Here is a 20,299-nt window from a genome sequence, read left to right on the forward strand (position 1 = left end):
GCTCTCACAGTTGGCTCCAGACTCAGAGCTCCAGCACTGCTGGGCTCCTGCATCACAATGGCCTTAAAGGGATACATCGCAGGACACTTTGGCTACACAGACACGAGGCGTTAACATGGCATCACCCATAATCCTGTTCTGATACTCCTGTTCTACTCCTAGGCCGGGGAACTTCTAGGTAAAGATAAACAAGTCTCGGCAGCTGGGTATGGGTGGCAATTGTAGTCTCAGTTTGGTTTTGCCTGTCTGTTGGTAACTCTCAAGTCCTCTCAAACAGTCATAATAAGAGCTTCTCAAAACCCAATCTCTCATGGGACCGCCATCCTCAAGGCCATAATGGAAGGGTCAGATCTTTGCCCTCTATCACCCACAGGCATCATTCCCAACCTGTTAGCCCCGGACTCCAAACTGACATGAACACAGGTGTTGATTGGATAGAAAGGTTTTATCAAGATTTTTTTTAAAGTTTACATTTTTAAAAAACGAAGATTTTTACATGTACATTACAAAAATTGCAAATAGGATCTTCATCAGGGGGGGGGGGGGGGAGGAGGGGAAGAGACCAAGCAGACTATAAAAAAGCAGTATGAAAACTTGGCTAAACAGCACCTGACAGAGGAAAATAGAAAACAGGCACTACTAGGAAAAACAGAGAAGGCCAGATTCCGAATTCAGATACATAAATGGAAAGGCAGAACTACTGCACTGAAGCCAGTAGTGTTAATCCTGATTTACACTGGCATAACAAACCAAAATCCGGCTGTCAATGTTCACTCTGTGGGGTAAAACAAGTTGTTAACCTCGATGCCAAAGACGTACAGTGTTCTGCTGGAGAGACTTTAACAGGGTTTAGTTTTTGATACTTCTCTGCGTTCCTTTGGTCTGAAAGGGAGTAAACCCCATTGCTCACAACCCAGAGAATCCTTTCCCACACCCCTTTTCCTTTGACACCGTAAGACTCATTTGGCTCCTTATAAGACATGGTGCATCTCTTCCCCACCAACACAACTTTTGCACAGAGTAGACCCCCAGGTTACAAATGGAATAATTACTCTTATAAATATATTTATATCATATAGGAAATAAGGCACTTCAGAAGCATCATGGCTCTTCTAGTTCTACATCATTCTAAACAAGAAAAAAAATGGGTTAGTTTCTAAAATGAATCAAAAGGAATAACGTTAATACAGTAATAAAATCTGATCCACATCCCACTTCAAGGCTTTGTAAAACAACAAGAGAGACAGAAAACCTGACCCAGGGCAGCTATGAGACAGGCTTGGCCCATCCAGGACAGGTACTTTTAAAGCAGGCATATTTAAGAAGTCCATGGACTGCAATTCTCTCTCATGAAGTTATACTTCACACAGTTTCTTGGCCATTTGGGACTTCCAAGAGCCCCTTCCCTGGCTCTGGTCTGGTGCACTGTGACTGATAAGGAGAGGAGAACCAATGAAGGTCACTGACTGCAGATGAGCCTCCAGGCTGAGCCCTGGAAACCTGTAGTAGGCATACCCTATGTGCAAGTGTGTGGGGGGAGAGGGGAGAAGGCTGAGAGAAGCTGCCAGGCACTACAGCTGAGAAGAGAGAGAGAACACAACCAGGATCAGAAAGGAAAGAAAACCCGCCCTGTCCAAACATGCTCTGTGAAGTGACAACGCATGTCAGCAGATCCAGTGGCAAATGACTCCCAATAAAAGCACTGGCTAAAGGCTGCACTGGATTTGCATGACCTGCAACCTGGGTTAGACTGGACAGAAATACAAAGGCGTGCCTGGACACCTATTAAAATTCTTATCCCCAGATTTGTGAAACACTGGCAGCTCCCTCCACTGTGCTGTTTGGAATGTACCTATCTCTATGGTCATATGAAATAAGTTAAGAACACGCGAAACCAACAAAGTGACCAGGAGGCTGTTTAGCCAAGCACATGCCCCTTGCATGAATAGGTCAGCAGCCCTACAGTTAGAGCCATTTGGGTACAACCATCTTGCAGAGAGGTTGTTCTTGGCACGTATTTTCTTCCCCTCCCACTATTCCCCCCAGGTTGAGGACCCATGTTTCAGATCCACTCCTAAGGACCCCAATGACTTTAAAAGCACAATTGTTTTTAAACTAGACTTGAATAAAGAAAACATTGTTCCTTCTATTGATGGGATCTCTGATCAGCATAAGTGGGCATTGCTTCTTTATGGCCACCCAGCACAAAGGGGTAGACTTTACTGCATAGATGTTTAGAACAACACTGGACAGAGCCAGGAGAATGGTCCAGAACCATCTGGCACCACCCCTCTTTCTCCACAATCCAACTGGTGGCTTGCACACAGATGGATTGTCCATTTAAGGTCACACGGGATATCACACCTTTCAAAGCTTCAAATGAAAGGAATATTAGCTTCCCCTTCATGAAATGGGGCCAGGTGGAGCCAAAGCAATTTTAAAAGAACCCAAGTATGGAATTTTTGTGTTCCTAATTTCCAGTGCCCTGGAGTGCATTATGGCTTATTGGCACTGGAGGATTGGAACTAACATTGCTCTCATATTCTTGTCCCATCAGAAAGTAGTGTAAGTTTCACTGCCTATGAGCTCGTCTTCACTATGGGGGTAAATCAAACTAAATTACGCTAATCCAGCTATGTGAATAACGAAGCTTAGGTCGACGTAACTTAGAGGTCAATTTACCCTGGTGTCTTCACTATGCTGCGGCGACAGGAGATGCTCTCCCGCCAACTTCCCTTATCCTTCTCGGAGACCTGGAATACTAGGGTCAAATGAAGAGTGCTGTGCCGTCTATTTAGCATCTTTATGGTCTTCACTAGACCCGCTAAATCAAGCCCTGCTGCATCGATTGCAGCAGCATCAATCTCCCCATAATGAAGACCAGCCCTATGCTCTCAGGATTCTACCTTACCCACTTGGCTTGCTGCCAAAATATAGCAGTGCAGAGATTTAATAAATTAACCTCACTGGTGCTTTCCAGTCAAACTGGAACTTGACAACACCTGCACCGAAAAACGTGGTCCCCTAGCCTCCAGAGAAACCTAAGATCTAGGCCACTTCATTTATTCTCTCTTTCAAACATTAAAAAAGGGAAAGGTATTGAAGAAAATAGCAACAATCCAGAAAAGCGAGAATTTAAAACACTAAAAACAAAAACCCAAGAGGGTTTTTTTTTCCTGGCAATACGGCAACCTCTGGCTGTATCTTGTGTCCCATGTATTAGTGACATCTTTGTTTTGATATACAAAAGCAGTAATAAGGCAAGTCATAGAGGGAAGGGAAGGAGAGGCACATGTTGGCAAAATACTTCAAAAAAGTAAAGGCAGAGCAGAGAATGGAGAGTTGGCCATCTGCATGGTCTCTCTCCCCATAGCTGGATCCATGAACCACATGGGCTGGGATCTCTGTGAAAAACTTAGGAACTGCTCTTTTATGTCACACTGACTGAGACTTCGACAGTCAAGCCCAGATAAGATATTAAACAAGCACCTGCTACAGAGAGGTTTTTGTATCTATCCTGTTGGAGGTGCTTGCACTCAACTTAAAAATGTAATAAAAACAATAAAACCTAAGTCAGCTAATATAAAATCCTCATTTCCACCCCTACCTGTAATGCAACTCCTGGGAGCAGATCAGGAATTTGTAAGTTTATCTGGTAAAGGAGATAATTCTCAGAAAAGGTTGCATTAACTACTGGACTATGGATGCGAAGTAGTGGAAAGATGGGCTAGATATAATGTTACTGATGGCTGACTCAGTCCACAGAGACACCCCACCACATGTAACCCTCCCCACCAGGGTAGGAGACAGCAGCATAGGCTAAATACTGGCATTTTCTGCTGCTCAATTCCCCGCATAAAGTACGCCATCGGCTTCAATGAAAAGCACCTGTACTCAAACTGACCAAAGTGCTGCCCTGAATAGGCCAAATGAGACACTGATGCGTCGCCTCCTTGCCCTGGCTGGTAAGTTAATTGTAGACACACTGAACACCAAATGAGCCTGAAGCCTATTTGGTGCTCAGAGCTCCCTTTCTCCGCACCCAATACCACTGGTTACATCTCCTGCTCTAGACACACTGCAGAGCTCACTAGGTAACAGATGAAAACCTTCCCAGCACAGCAGAACCTAGCAAGCCCTAGCTGTCACTGCTTAGTTTCCACAGCACACCAGAGGCAGGAGGGAAACTTTCTGACTTGGTAATGCCCCTGCACACCCAGACTGGGCAGCCAGGTTAGCGTTTTCCTAAGGCTGCGTCTCTTAGTTCAGCCTCCTTCAGCAGCTGTGGAGGCTCAAACCAGGCTATTGGAGGGGGTAGAGGCAGCTTTTAAAGAAAACCTAACCCCAGGTTTCCATGTAGTGCACCCTGCAACCCCACAGCTTGAGAGAGCTTTTTAGGCAGGTTCGTTTTGAAATGCTAGAAAAATGATGCTTCCATCACCAAAAAAAAAAAAAAAAAAAAAAGGATTGTTCCAAGGATTATTTAATAATGGGGTGCAGTCTGGAAGAGGAGACATTTTAAGCTCATTTTCTAGCACTACTCCCAATATTAACCTGAGAGGATGATAGAGTTAGGTCCACTATATCCTAGATGCTGCTGCAATGAGAAAACTGGCTGAAAATGCCCTCCTGAAGAGCCCTTTGGCTGCAATAGGGTCACGGATCTTTATTTTTTAAAAAAACCAAACCATCCCAAAGGCTCTTTAACCGTGTTTTGTTCTGTGGCATTGCAAATCTGGTGGTCTATGTTTCCTTTAATGAGCAAGCACCACTCCTCCTCCTGCTGGAAAACAACACTGCAACCCACAGCATCTTGCGGGGGACCTTTTGGAAAGGTGAGTGCAAGTCATGCCAAAGGGGATTTGTTGAAACCCCTTAGTACATCTTCGGTTACTGGAGGAGACAGGAAAAGCTAAAAGGCTTTGGCAACCTAGGAAGTACTTGGCTCTTTAAGAAAGGGGTCAGGCCAGTGAGGAGGAGCGTGGGGAGCAGGACCATGGTTAATCAGACCACTCGTCACCAAACTCCGAAGAATCATCCTCGGAGTCACTGTATTCCACAGCGATGCGGCGAGAGAGGATCGTTGCCACGTCATTGCCCCCAACGTCCCGCTTCTCCTGTTCCCGCTGTTCCTCCACTTTGCGGAGCTGGAAGCCTGGCAAGGGGAAGAAGCCAGAGAGGCGGTCACTTGACGGTGGGATATTTCATGCGGTCTACAAAGAACTGTTGCTCCAATGCTGTGCTCTGAATAGCCCTGGGCAGGGCCTGATCAATGCCTGGAGTGCGCTGGGCCAGCCTGGCACAGAAGGGGGCACACAGGTCAAACCACTGACCAGCCTGGATAGGTTTGGAGCAAGGGCGACTGGAGGAAGCCAGAGGAGCTGGCTTCCCATACTCCTCGCAAGCGCTATGTGTTGCTTCTCTAAAGGCAGTTTGATTTCAACTTGGGAGCTGCATTGATTCTTACGGGGCAATCTGCAAAGGTTTAAAACTAGAGGGCACCCTCATCGGGGTGAAAAGGGGAGTTGAGGTTCTCTTTGGGTTAGATCATCTACAGGAGGTATGTGTCACAAGGAGCAAGCCAGCAGCAGTGCTGCCCATGGGATGGCTCCTGTGCTTCCGTGCCCTGGAATCTCCCTCAGAAGAGAGAATAGCTAGGCTTATGGGAAAGAGGATATGTAAAAATCACAGCCAGGGCTTACCTTGACGGATCGCTGAAAGCAAGTCACTTCTGGCATCAGTCACAGGCGGCAAGGAAGATTTTGGCTTGGAGGCCGAGGAGTCTGGAGACAGAAGTGGAGCTGGTGCACCATCCATGCCACTGGAAGACAGAGGTGGGGGGCCAGGAGGGGGAGGAGGGGGAGGAGGGGGAGGAGCACCATCTGCTGGCTGAGGTGACGGTGGTGGAGGTACAGCAAAGTATTCTGCTGCTGGAGGTGGTGGCGGAGGAGGAGGGGCAGAAAAATCGGGATGAGGAGGGAAGGAGGATGGAGATGGTGGTGACGGCATCCCTGAATTTGGAAATCCTACAGGAGGAGGTGGTGGGGAAACTCCCGACATTGGTGGTGGGGGGGGAGGAGCAGGAGGTGGAGCGAAGCCTGGCCTGGCACCAGGTGGGGATCCAATTGGAGGAGCTGGTGGAGGATGGCTTGGACTGACCAGGCTGGATCTTTTTTGTCCTCCAGAACCAGAACCTCTTTGGTTGTCTACTGGGTAGCTGTTGCAGGAGGAAAGAGTAATATTGGGGGTGGGGGCAGAGAAAGAGAGAGAGAGTACCATTAGCTTTGAGCTCAGATTAGATTGAGTTTATGTAATCAGAGAGGATTTTGTCCAGCTTTCACCTCCAACTCCCAGCTTTTACTGAAGTTCTCCAGGGCCCTGGTGCTGACTATCCTGCTGCATTACTCTTGGCTAGGAGAACAGAACTGACAGCTGACACTGCGGCTGAGAGAAACACTATCGGATGTCCCATCAGCCCGCACAGTAACAGTATACTGTACGAGCCAAACACCAAATCTCTCTCTGCCAGAGGCCAGACTGCCCTCTCAGCTCAGAATCTTCTAGAGAAATGCCAGTCATTCTGTATCCATTCAGCTGCTAAGCAGGGATGTCTATCAAGGTAACCTTTAGTTCTTGTTTTCTATGCTATTAACACATTCACTGATTCTTTACTGGAGCACTGGTGATGATTTGTCACCTCTTGTCAAGGGTCTAAGGAAAAAACGGTAATGGGATCCAATACACACTGAAGGGAAATATGGATTCATAAATGACTGAATACAATTTTCCATTCGCAGGAAACATTAGTGCCCAGAAAGTGCTATGTTACCAGCTTACATATTGGTAAAAGGAAGCTTACACTGAATGCTAGCAAACAGAATGCTTTTGCCTCAAAACCTGGCAAATTAACACACAGCCTATGGTGCTCCTCTGATACGCCATGGAGACTATTGGTCGTTTTATAATGAAGGGTCGATTTACCTCCACCCTTTTTCTCAAATAAGAGATTCAGGGGACAGCCATGGCTTTAAGTAATTGCCTAAACCAGGACAAGTTTTATCGGAAGCACCCATCTCCACTCTCGCCTAGAGAGCTGCCGCAGGACGGCGTGCCTATCTCAGGCGGTGACAGATTTGTATTTGCAACTCAAACTCACAAGCTATGCTGCCTTTTGATACGTTTTAGTCAAGCTAGCACTATAGCATTTGGCAGTCACCTATTCCCTCTATGTATTTACTCTTGCCACACTTTTCTGGTTCCTACTAGTTAAAAGATACTCTCGTTTTGACCTCTATAACTGAGCCAATATCAGGCCATTCTGGAATTGGTGTGCAATGGACCGGATCCTGGAGAACATTGATGTCTTGGGGCAATGAGGATGCTCTAGACCTTGTAGGAGACACTAGGGCCCCAAGAACTCGAACTATGAGGTCTCAGAGCACCTACACCCTGCACTTGCAAAGATCAGAGGGGAAAGTGGTGACAGTGTAGGAACCCAGTAACAGGGACTGTTTCTGTGCAGAGTGCTGTTGCGGGATGCAGGACCACATGCTCTCAAGCATTTGTATTTGAAGAGGGAGACAGATCAACTGGGCACCCAAAACTGGGCCGAGATTGTCTAATGGAACCCAGATTCTATGAGGATGGGTGCTTCATACATATGGAGAATTCACAGAGTAAGAAAAGTGAGCTAATGCTCTCCTGTTAGGGTATTATGGGAAGTTTGGGGCTTTAATTTAATTAATTTGAAGAGAGAGCTGGACAAATTTAAGAGTGTGATTGTATGATGGGGTTGCTTGTGATCGTAGGAGACAGGGTTCAATAGCCCTGGAGCTCGCTTCTAGTTTATGTCTTATGTTCCTAAAAGCTCATAGTTCGGGTTTCAGCCAGACACCTGCAGTGGTCAGGAACGGATTCCCCTCCCCTTTCAAAACATGTTCTGGGGTGTTTTTTAATCTCCTTCCTCTGAAGCATCAGGTACAGCCATGGCTAGAGATGGGACGTTGGACAGGAAGGGCCAGGGTTCTGAGGTGGCAGTGAGCATTCTCGCTCTAAGGTGCTTGGCTGGCTGGTTCTTACTCACATGCTCAGGGTCTAACTGATCACCATATGTCAGATTGGGGAGGAATTTTTCCTCAGGTCAGACTGGCAGTGACCATGGGGGTTTTTGCCTTCCTCTGCAGCGACCCTCACACATATACACATGCTGCCAGGATCATTGGGTATATGTCACTTAATCAATTCCCTGCTGTTGGGAGAGTCCTTGGGCACTGATGTATCTTGGTCCTTCCTATTTCTGCCTGTGGCACATAGGAGTGTAATCTCCTGTGGGCTGTAATACTTGGATTTAATTTTGGTTATTGGGTTCAGTGTGTGGGTGCTGGAGGGAGTTGGTGGCCTGTGTTTTACACAAGGTAAGACTAGATCTGGTGGTCCCTTCCAGCCTTAAACTCTATGACTCTATACTGACGGGTGTTCTCTCACTAGGACTCTTACTTATGTTAACCGAAACTAAACATTAAGGAGGGGTCGTCATACTCTTTGTACACTTTACTGACAGGCAGGTTCACTCGGGTCTCAATACAGTACTTAGTTAGCTAGTGAAACCCACTAACATATCACTTTGCCCCACCTACTATTTCTCTGTGGCCGAACAGGTCTCGGAGGTTTACCTAAAATCCAAGGGTGGTGGAGGCAGGCTGTCCTCTGGGTAGGATGGAGATGGTGGTGAGACAGAATCAGACTGCGGTGGTGGTGGATAGTAGCTCATTTCCATGCTCTCATCTGAGCCAATGCTGCCATTCTGATACACCACATTAGGGGGATATCTAAAATTAAAGATAGCAATGGAACAGGGATACCCAACTTCCTCCTCGCCTCCAAAAGGAGTACTTCCAGGACGGTGCATCAGGGAAACAAAACCAGGAATGCAGGCTGCTCCACCGCAAGTAGCCTAGTTATTGGAGCCATGCTCAAGTGCCTCACTCCAAACTTCAGACTGGAAGCTCTTCTATCAGGAATGTCTCAAGCGCTGTTAAAAGCCCAGCACAACGGACCCCGAGTCACAATCTGCACCTCTCTGTGCTACTATAATACAAATAATTTATTCAAAAGGGACACCATGTGGCTCCAAATCATGTATTTGTACATAAGTCATTTCCTGATCTAAGTTTCCTGAAGCATTTTAGATTACTGGAAATTGTTCAGATTTTTAGACATTTAAAATTCACTTTCACTCATTATGGCTGTTTATTCTCCGTGGGTCTCAGTCTGGACAATGGAAGTCGACTAGTTATTCTCACTTTTGTTTATTGTTAGTATCCAGACAAGTTTATTTTCAGGTTTTTATGCATCAGCACAGTAATTCAGTGCGTGGATTGCCAACACTAAAAGAGAATATTTGTGTTATTTTAAAACAAAACAAATATTTCTATTAGTTTTAGGGTTGGTAAAAGCTTGCTCTTAAATCTGGATTATGGGCAAAAACCGGACTTGTCAGGTCTCATTTACATTGTACACTCTCCATGGCAGCATAAAAGTCCTAATGTAACCATGTGCTCATTAGGGCAAAGGCTATCACCTCCTGCAGGTTGGGAAAGCACTTAGCACATTGTGGATGCAGTCATAAGTAAATTTCAAAGTATCCAAAGCTGAAACATGCAGTGTTTTGTTTGGGCCACCCCCAAGTTTGACAGTAGAGTAAGATCACTGAAACAAAAACAAACACTCTTCAAGCCTCATATCAGAACCTACAGCGAACTAAAATGCATAGGAGAATTTGTAGTGGGAAATAGTGAAAGCAAGGAAAAGTCAGTCTCAAGTCAACTGACTCGGCTATTAAAAGAAAAGCAGGTTTTATTTTTAAATATAAAATGTGTGATTAAAAATAAGATTTTCTTAAGTGAAAAGAGCCACAAATGGCAAGAAAAGAGCATACTGGGAAGTGCATTTTGGGAATTCAGTTTGCTTCCCGCCAGACTGGTGTCAGAAGTTAAATTAAATCCTGAATAGGAGGCACTGAAGAGAGATCTGTAGCTGAAAAAACTTGGATCGGAGGAGAAAAGTCCTAAATTTTGAAACAGGAAGCGGGGCTTATGAAAAAGCAGTAAAAGAAACGGTGCCCCACCACCAAAGGTTAAGAGTGAAAAGAAAGAGACACAAAGCAGTTTTGGGAATGTCTGCCTGCCCTACTCACTGGCTTTCCTCACCACAAGAGGCTCCTATATTAATTCAGCCCATAACTACAAGGAGACAAAGGCTACTAAAATTATGTCACTTTAATGCCTTGAGTGCTGCTGTGAGAACTTGGGAGAGAAGGGTCAGCACCACCTTTCCTGCTGATTTCTCATGGTGGGGAACACCTCTCTCTGCAGATAGCAGCCAACCCTCCATGAACCCCAGAAAAGCCTGATGCCTATGAAGCACTCTCAGAAGAGCTTCTGTAGGTTTGGAAGTATGCCACAGAGTCTGCACTCCTCCTTCCATACGATATCCCCACGCTCCAATGCATGGCTTCTGGCCCTTGCTAATTCTGTTCTGGGCCAGACAAAACTGGTGACCCAGCTATAAAGGGATGAGTGATGATGGGCTAAAGGGACTAAGTCCATGACATTTCTGCATCTGTGGGATAGGGGAGCCGAGAGCAGAAGTAGATTTGCTTCTGAAGACCACTCACGCCACCTTGTTTAAACTGTTTAGCTTCTTGATTTATTTCACAAGTTTTAAACCAACAGACAGATTTCCTTTAGAGAATCTGATTAGCAGGGATATCGATCCACACTGCACAGCAGATCTGGAGAAACTGCAGAGCAGGGTGAATTGCATTACCATCAACAATGCCAGACAGCTTCCCTTTCACAGAGGGCTGCATAAATAGCCAGATTCACTTACCCAGCAGGTCCTTGTCTGTCTTTTGACTCAACAAACTCCTGTCCCATTTTCAATTTCTCCCACTCCTCTTTTCGGGTTTTGATTTTCCGCGGATTCACATTCCCTCGGTTGGGATTATCCTTCTTCTCTTTCTAAAGAAAGAAAAGTAAAGAAAAAGACCCATTAAAACTGAAAACGTGTTTGGATTTAGTCTGTCCTTATTCCATCTCACTGGGAGGGGAGGAGGAGAGAGAGAGCCAACTAACATTTTAAGAGATTACAAAAATCTTGGGATTCTTTGAGACTGCAGTAGAGTGAATTTAGTACTGGTGGAAGGATCAAGATTTGCCTATATGAACAGTTAATTTGTGGCAAGATGGGGATGGGGGAGGTCAATCTACCTTGAACTAGCCAGCTGGGCTCTATATGCCCACGTGAACGATTAGTGCACGGCAGGTTAGTGAGGTAGATTTACACCCTATCTTGTTGCGCACTAACTGTTCATCTAGACAAGCCCTCAGACTGAGATACGAAAGGCCTCTACCTACAGAACAGCTACTGCACAAGTGGCAACATAAGCATGAACTTTCCCCCTGTGCTCCAACCAGTGTGCCTCAATTCTGGCCAGGAAAGATGGTTTCTGGAGTGAAAGGGCAGATCAGTTTCCCGAACCTAGGGCTTGCCTAAACGGCAAGTTACTGGGCACCAAGCCAAGGTGTGCATCTATAACGCACCTGCTTGCCATGTAGTAATGCCCCATGTGGAAACGGCTACAGCACAATGAAAGTCCCAGAGTGCCACAATATCAACACGGGATGTTACTGCACAGCAAGAGTCTCACCCTGGCTTGCTGCACAGCGTCTTACAATGTGGACAAGCCTCTAGTGCCTCTTTGGTCTTTGCGTTGAGGCTTCCAAAAGGAAGCCAGTTAATAGCAACTTGGAAGTAGGGTTTTTGTTAGGCGGACACCTGCCCACAACGAACTGGGCTAAAACCAACCCCATTCCAAGGATTCCACTATGCCGAAACTCTCGCTTATACTCTGACTGCAAGGTCATGAACTACTTTGAGATTTGATGTTCCAATCACTTACACTGTAAGTCAGATTTCCCCAAACTAAGCCTTGGAGGTATAGTAAATGAATCCTTTTATAATGCAATTTACCTTGTAATTCACTAATGTCAAAAGGACACTCAAGTGCAGCAATGGGCCAGTGTGGTGGTGGGTTTTTTTGTAGTTTTACATGGCTTAAACACTTCCATATGTTAAAGTGTAACTGGATTTTTAAACTTAATCTCTTCACTGCTGCCAGAACAGGCACACCCGTTTCCTTCAAAGGTACTGGTGATGATATTCCGGTTACATCAAAGCATACCAAAGGTAATAATAGGGTGCTTTAATACTGAGCAGAGATGCCTGCAAGATACTGCAAGAGTACTGAAGAGGTTCTACGTTTGTCCTTGCCACCCAAAAGACAGCATTTACTGTGCTAACGCATCGAACGCCAGGAAACAGATGGTACAAAGCTACGAAATGAACGAGCATCACCATCCAAACTGTGTGAAACTCAGAAGAACAGATTTTTAAAATCTCTCCACTTTAATAAGCAAGGATAATAGTAACAGGCAACAAGGAATATTTTTTTTTAAAAGTATAATTTTAAACTTGACCGTATACCCTCTAAAGAGCCCAAGTGAAAGTGAAAACTTGGATTTTGAAGAGAAACTGTCTCCTAGGAGTCTCTGGCTTTTCCTCCTGCCTTGTCTTATCTACTATTTCTTTGCTAGCATTCAGCAACGATGCCCCATCCCCTCACCCTGTGCTTCCGCTTTTCTTTCATGATATCCTTGGTGTCCTGTAGCATTTTCTCTTTCCAAAGATCAAAGAAGTATGAAGGGTCTGTGTAGAACTTGAGTGCCTCTTTGCCATCATCCCTGGAATAGAAACACACACAAGGAGCCAGTCAGGTGCTTGTCTGATGCCCAAAGATTTCAGACACCCACCAGGTGTCAATTTCTATCAATCTGAAACAAGAGGCCAAATATTTTGTACTCTTTCTCCGTCCCCTTCAAATAGGTGTCTCTCTACCTTTGAGGAGCCACCCACTCCACCGGCTAATTTAAAACCACCACCACACCTCACCTAATTTGAAGCCACCACCGCTTCTCAGCCGTGGCTGAATAGTTAAAAGCGCTTGACTACAATCCTGAAGGTTGCAGGTTTGAGTCTCACTTGATCTCACACTCAAAGGCCACCTCCAGTTCACCCAGCTGCAAAATGGGTACCTGATGCATTGGGTCAGGGCAGTCAGACATGATGCTGGCCAAATCACTCCCTTGTGTGCCACTGGCTATGACACTGATGTGCCCTAACCGCATCAGCCTGATGAGCTGTGGCTCGGGGGAACTCTGACCAATCTCCCAGCAAGGCTTTGCACTATGATTCTCCTCTGGTTTGGGAATACATAGTTTTGATTTCTGTACCTTAAGTAAGGTGCAAGAACTCCACTGAGCAGCTACTCCAACGATTACAGAGGCAGCAGCAGATGTCTGTCCCCACCGCCCCCCCTTGTCAAACACCCCCCCCGCCTCTCTCTCTCCACACATGCCCCTTCCCATCCTTCCCCTCCCCATCTGTCTCTTCCAGATAGCCTGCTCCACAGTAACGCCAATGGATACAGGCTTGGGCACATGCACCTCCAAATGCTGAACAGAGTTCTTTTCAGCGACAATCTCCATCCTTCCCACCCCCACCCACCAGACTGGGGCTCCTGCTATTTCCTCCAAGACATATTACACAATTATGTGCTGGGACTTTTCGGCAAGTTCCCTCCCCACCTGCCCGCCCTTTCAGAAAAATCTCCAGTTCAGGAACTCCAAATCGGACCAGCAGCATCCTTGAAAGTCAGGAGTGTGTATGCACATGCCCGCCCTCCTACTTTGCAGTACAGTAGCATCTCACAGAAGACAGCTGCCTCCAGCTATCTGTAATTACTTTTCACCTGTTCAAAAGACATATACGGATGTGGGCTAAAGAAATATTCATACTCCAAAACCCCTGCTCTACGACTATCTACAGACACTCAGACCTCAGTGGTTCAGCAGCTACCCAAAAGAGCCAGAGTTGTGTGAATTCATAGTTTCACCTACTATAGTGCTATATATTCACATTTAAACAACAGGAGGAGGAAATATTTAACTGTTTTTATATATAATATTCTCACAGCAAAAGGACTGACCAAGTATTATTATTTTATCAACTACAGTTGGTTAACATAGTAAAAGCCTCCTGATTGGTTAATATTTAAATCTCACAGTGTTTCAAGATCACATGCTGGAAAAAGTCATAGGAAACGAACTGAAGTGCCAATTGCAGCTCCCGAGCCTCAGTTTGAATATCACTGATCTACAGGATGACCTAACATGGCTAGACCGTTAAGGATAAGGGCTTTATGCAGGTTATACAGCCAGGGTCTAAGCTGAGTCAGTCACCTGACACCAGGAATAGACCAAATAATGCTCAAAATCTAAAGGAGTCTGCTGTATCCATTTGGGTCAGTGCCACAAGCAAATTTATATCCTGTAGTTTCCAAGAAGGCTCTTGGAAAGTGACCACGAGATCACACAGAGAAGTATGAGAAAATACATCGTATCCAAAACACCTAGCAATGTTACTCAGTGCCATTCAAGACTTGTCTCCTTAAGGCACCATCACAAAAGCAACAACGTAACTATGTAATTTTTCAGCTACCTTTATTTGTGCAACCCCAGAAGCAAACCTACAAATAATCCAGCTAAAGAACAGCAAAGGCCCGAGGCACCCTAGTTAGGTTACTCCATTTCCCTTAGGGACTAGTGTTTCTTGAGTAAGTGGCTTGTGGCCCTGGCCTTTGGGTGAGCACCTTTCTCAGCTAACTGTGGAGGAGATGTTCCCTACAAGGGAAAAAAAGGAGCTACAGAGATGCTGCAGCATTACCTGTAAGTGGAGAGAATGTTGAGAGGTGGAGGAGTATTGCAGATGCCGTATGTTTCAAGGACGGGCACCGGGAGAGAATCTCTGTCAAAGAGCTTCTGGTCCTGAGTGGTGGAGCTTTTGAAGGCCTTCCTTGTATTAATGCCTTGTAGGGACACTAGGAAGGAGGGAAGCAATGGAAAGAGAAAGTGAAGGACAGTTCGACCCAGGTGATTGATACAGAAGGCCAAGTAGCCACATCTGATTTCAGTTACAGTTCTCAGCATGCTCAGCACTTTCTATGGTTGGGTTCCTTTTTCCCCACAATACTCTTGAGAAAAGAAACTCCAACCCTGTCTACACTGAGATCTGAAACTGTTTCAATATGGCTCTCAAGAAAGGTGCTAAGGTGGTTTCAAATTTCAGTGTAAACACAGCCTGAAAATCATGCTGCCACACTATTTACTGAATAGCCAGCCAATGGACATGGAGACTTGCTAGTGACCACCTCCAGCAGAAACAGACTTGTTTGGAACCACTCCACATGTCACTAGCAAAGTATTTTTCAAGACAGTAAGGGAAAGAGTTCCTGTTAGTGGAAAGGAAAACATATGAGCCTCTAGCACACACAGCTTCAAACTCATTTCAAGGCCATGAGCTCTGCTGGTTTGATGGGGCTCTTTAGCACGCTTGGTCTGAAAGTGCTGTGCTCCGCTCCATTACCTTCTTCCTCTTTGGGATCCAGCTGAGTGACTTTGACTTGTAAGCGGTCGACCCTCTCGACTAGAGAGCTCACCCGAAAGGCAAAGGTGTTGGCCTGAGTAAACAGCTCTCCAAAAATGTCCTCTGCAAATTTACCTGGAATATTCAAAGGGCTGTATTACTCTTTGAGCTGTATTATACTTTCCACCCCCAGCCCTTAATACTTGAGTTCTCCTGATCCCCCCGCCCCAAACCAACCTGCTGCTTCTTCCACATTAGCATCAGCAAGCTATTTACTAGCCTTTACAAGAGTGAGATTTGTTATTTTCAAGTTTGGCTGTGTTGATACCACCCAAGATATTAGCACAGAGGGCGAGCTGATGCACCGTTCCAGCTAAATGACACCTTTCTAAAGGATCTTTAAACAATGAAATACAATTGAAGTATACTACTTAAGTCTTGAATAAAGTAATAGACATGGGTGGACACCAGCCAAGTTGACAGCGTGCTGTATTAGTCTGCATCTGATTGGCTTGCAGTCTCTTTAGGGTTACATGATGTTGTTTATTAACAACCAGACATAGCTCTATGGCACTTCAAAAGGCTCCCAAATTATAAATCACTGCCTTGCAGTAAGGCCTCTTCGACGGTAACTGGTACCTATTTTAGAGTTAATTGTATTCTAGAACTATATGGTATATTCAGGTCTTGACCCTAAAGCCATAGCCACATTCACAGACAAGGATACTGACCCATGCATTCCTTCAGATAGAGCAACACCTGAAAGACTGATGCTTTCCAGATTATCTAAATATAAATAAATGCTGGAGTATTTCACTACTACTTTCACTAGAGTTTCTTAAATGTGATGAACCCTCTGTAAAACCTCAGACTGCTCAGTGAACAGCCAAGACAAATGTTACTATTCATTCTTTGCACTGCGGTAGCACCTATGAGCCTCCACTCATGGATCATTGTGCCGGGCATTGTACAAACAAAAAATGATAGTCCTGCCCCGAAGAACTTGCAAGCTAAGTGGATTCAGACAGGTGGGGAGAGCAAGGAAACAATGAGACAATATTGGCCATAAGAGGCAGCAGTCTCACCATACCAGTCGCCTCTATTCCTCCACCAGAACCTGCCCTTACCCAGTCTTGGGCAGAATCCTGCCTATCTAAACATTTATGGCCAAGCCTGTCAAAAACACAAACCTGAAGTTAAGCTTCTAATAAGCCAATAGCCCCCCTTGAAGTCAGTGGGGGCTGTCAAGTGCTGGGCACTTTTGAAAAATCCTGTCAGGCAGTCAGGAGCCTAAATAAAGATGTAACCTTAGAGTCCTTTTTTTGGGAAATCTTGGCTTTTAGCACAAGTCATATGTGTAAAATGGAAATTGCATTTCCAACAGCTGATTCCAGAGGGAAGGAGGGGAAAAAACATCTAAGTTAGGCTATCATTCAAGGGCAGCTGTCTCCATGACATCTACGAACATGAGTAAAGAGTCTGCACTTTGAAGCAATACCAAACTCAAGCCCCTATCCCTGCAGTCATTTTATACAAGGGTGCTGTGTCTCTGAGTCCTAGAACCTAGCCCTGTGACTCTGTTTTCTATGCAGGTTGTGCACAGTGTGATTCTCCTCCCCCTGCCTCCCTTGGTAATATGGGGTTTGAATTCAGGGACCCTACTTTTGCCCTGCTGACCCCCCTTGTCCGCTTCCCTGTGTTAACTCATAAGAAGATATTCATTCCCTCAGACACAGGAGTCAGACAGATCTCATTGTAACAAGCTTTCATGAAGCATCCTCTCTGTTCTACCTCACCGTAAGAGCAACTCACACATTTTACAAAGGATGCTACAATGAAAGGAGAGGGAAGGTTCATCTATAATGAAACTTGACAGACCTCACAGCAATAACCTCATACAACAAAGTTGTTACGTGTTTCCATTTTAATGAGATTTGGAACCCAATTCTGAATTTCACAAGGAAAAGACTACAGATGTTGGGAAAACCTGAACAGTTGTTTTGCAGTGCTGAGCAGTACACTTTAAATATACAAAGATGAGATACAAACATGGTTATGCACACTGGTGTATGTGCTTGGGTGTATATTTATTCCTCTAATGGCATAACTGTGTCAGCACATGGTTACTGTATAGGATCTAGTATATGCTTTTGTATTTCATGCACATTTTTTGGATGGGGGCAGAGATTAGTTTTCAGGGATTTAGCTGCTTGATTGATTTTACTTCAAGAGAAAAAATTACAATCAAAATTATCTTTATCATGCACTTGCAGGAAGACAGACTGAATGATTTAATAGGTCTTTCCCATTTCTAGCTTCTATGATTCCACAGAATTAACAGAAATGCACAGACTGCCTCTCCAAAGTGCTACTGGCTGTCATAGTAACAAAGGGCAAACTCACTGGAATACGAATGCGGCACAAGTTTTATGTTTGTGTCTTTGTAAAGAGGTTGTGGTGTACTCGGCATGGCTGCTTATTCACTTGACAGGTCTGCCGTCACTTACTGAACTCTCTTTAAATTACTACAGTATTCAGCACATGAAGAAATATTCCCATTTTCAAAATAACGTACAGACAACTGGGAGAGGAGCTTGGTCATTTGGGTCTCAACATTCTGCAGTAATTAGCCCAAAGACCAGAGCACTTACAATTCTGTCTTCAACCCTGGGGATGCATAACAGGAGAAGATGCTCAATTTTATTTCCCTCCCTCCGCATTACCCTCAAATGCACAGTGATGCGCATGAGTGTCAATACGAACAGCCTGTCTCACAGGAGCTTCCCCAACAGCACTCCTGGTTGTGTCTGTGATTGGTCCTCCCCACACCCCAGAGCGAGGCTCCCTTGGTACCCTCCTGATAAAGGAACCAGGCTGTGATCTGGCTTCCAGCACTTCACTCTCTGTTCTGAGGGATAAGCAGAGGTGCTTTGAATATTGTGAAATGCACAAACAAGGTCTAAGCCTGAGGGATATCGCTGGTGCTCTGTCTCACGAACCCACAGCATGCCTTTTGGATCTGGATCAGCTTACTCTCTCTATCTGGGATTTAAAGAGCTTTACCGTCCTCCCCCTTCTCATTTCATGCGCACAGGATGGATTTTAAGAGAACCCTAATGCTCCGTGACCATCTCAGGAATCACATCTAACTGTGGAACCGTGAGGGGCAATTGACAATGGATGGGTAGACTGGTCTTATCCATTACTGCACATTGATATTTTTAGCAACAGACTTAATGCAAGGCCTGTTGGTATCAGATGAGAACCTGGAGGCAGCACAGGGGTTTTAGTGATAGCAATGTGCTTTCACTACTGGAGAAACAGGAAAATTTTTGCCGGGAATCCTCTCACCCATGTTCACATTGCATGAGAGAAAAGGTCTATCTTGTGAAGGAAACAGAGATACTTATAGGTCCTAGAGTGAATTTAAACAATGTACGAATCTGTTTATCAAAGCATTTGCAGGTCTCATTTCAAGGCCAATGAAACAAATATTGAGCAAAGGGGGGCTAATCTGAATCCAGAACATTTTAATGGAGAAAAAAGAAATTGAGTACAGGCACAGTGATTCTTACCGTTTATTTTTGTTATAAAGCTTGGGCCTATGTTTTCACTTTGCCCCTCATAAGGCTGCCACCACCTCACTGGTAACCATTTGTGCCGCTGTACCAACATGCGGCCCGCAAACTCCAATATCCCAGAGGCAGTTCTTAGTCCGAATTGGGGACTTTCAGGCTTGCAACACCATAAATGTAGCACGGGCAAACAGGCCAGAATCTGTGTGTGCGTTTTGATTACCCTTCATTAAAAATGATCAATTGTAGATTAAACACAGTTGAGCTACAATTAATAGCGCATGCAATTACAGGCGCTTTCTCCGACAAGGCACTGGCCACTCCGAGAGCCTCCCATTTTACAGCCCTCAATTATGCTCCATCCTTCCATCTACAATTTTGCTGCAGCTCTTCCACTCCCCTCCTCTCCAATTTTCTTTTTGTTGAGGAGGAGGTGGGAGAAGGACAGGAAATTAGCATCAGAGATGTCTTTGGGAAAATATGTTAGCATTACCCAGGGAAGGCAGATGGGGGAGAAATAGGAATACAAGAACAGAAAGGGAGCTAATGACTCCTGAGGGCAGCATGCGGGCTCGCAGTGGTACTCACTCAGGCTGCCCAGCTGTCGAATGACATTTGCCAGGGTGATGTTGGTCATGCATTCCAGCTCACTTCTAACGCTAGGCAACGTCTGACGGCACAGGTGCCTTGGCTCAATGTTCCTCGTTACTAACGGCATGGTGGACCCGCTTCAGGCAGTGTTCTAAAAGATGAAAAACAACCCAAAAAAGAAACAGGAAAGGATTACTCACCCACACATTCCAGGCACACCAGAGCCACGATGTTCATTTTCCTGCTCTGAAACAGCTCTGTGTATCAGGCATCTTCTTCCCTCCCCACCCTTATGAAACTGGTTCTTTGAAAATAAAGATCCTGCTGTTCTACAGCTTGCAGTGGAGAAGCAGAGACCTGTTGGCTCAAGGGTACAGGCAGCAAAGGAAAACTGCCCATCTTAGCTGAGCAAGGGACTGTTTACATTACTGCTGCCGCACCACCCTTCCCACTGATGCATCTGCACTGAACAGTCACACTCCTTCTCCAAATATTGCAGAACATCTAACGACAGCTACTGTGAACCTTTCCATAGGAACATTTTAATACGTCCATTTTCGAACCAAGAATGTTAACAGAAGTTAGCACTT

General features: G+C 45.3%; 1 protein-coding gene across 2 annotated transcripts in view; it reads right to left on the reverse strand.

Moving 5' to 3' along the window:
• Window positions 1–426: 426 nt before the first annotated feature.
• Window positions 427–20,299, reverse strand: part of WASF2 (WASP family member 2) — a 41,295-nt gene continuing 21,422 nt past the window's right edge. For both annotated transcript variants that reach the window (XM_073317975.2, XM_073317976.2), the window contains 8 exons: window positions 19,707–19,860; window positions 15,544–15,678; window positions 14,845–14,998; window positions 12,686–12,803; window positions 10,891–11,021; window positions 8,673–8,828; window positions 5,703–6,217; window positions 427–5,155 (listed from right to left, as the gene is read on the reverse strand). In XM_073317975.2, the coding sequence (XP_073174076.1) occupies window positions 5,001–5,155; window positions 5,703–6,217; window positions 8,673–8,828; window positions 10,891–11,021; window positions 12,686–12,803; window positions 14,845–14,998; window positions 15,544–15,678; window positions 19,707–19,836 (1,494 nt within the window). In that variant the 5' untranslated portion in view covers window positions 19,837–19,860 and the 3' untranslated portion in view covers window positions 427–5,000. The remainder of the gene's footprint in view (window positions 5,156–5,702; window positions 6,218–8,672; window positions 8,829–10,890; window positions 11,022–12,685; window positions 12,804–14,844; window positions 14,999–15,543; window positions 15,679–19,706; window positions 19,861–20,299) is intronic.

Source organism: Lepidochelys kempii, chromosome 19, assembly GCF_965140285.1.
Source record: "Lepidochelys kempii isolate rLepKem1 chromosome 19, rLepKem1.hap1, whole genome shotgun sequence".
NCBI lineage: Eukaryota > Metazoa > Chordata > Testudines > Cheloniidae > Lepidochelys > Lepidochelys kempii.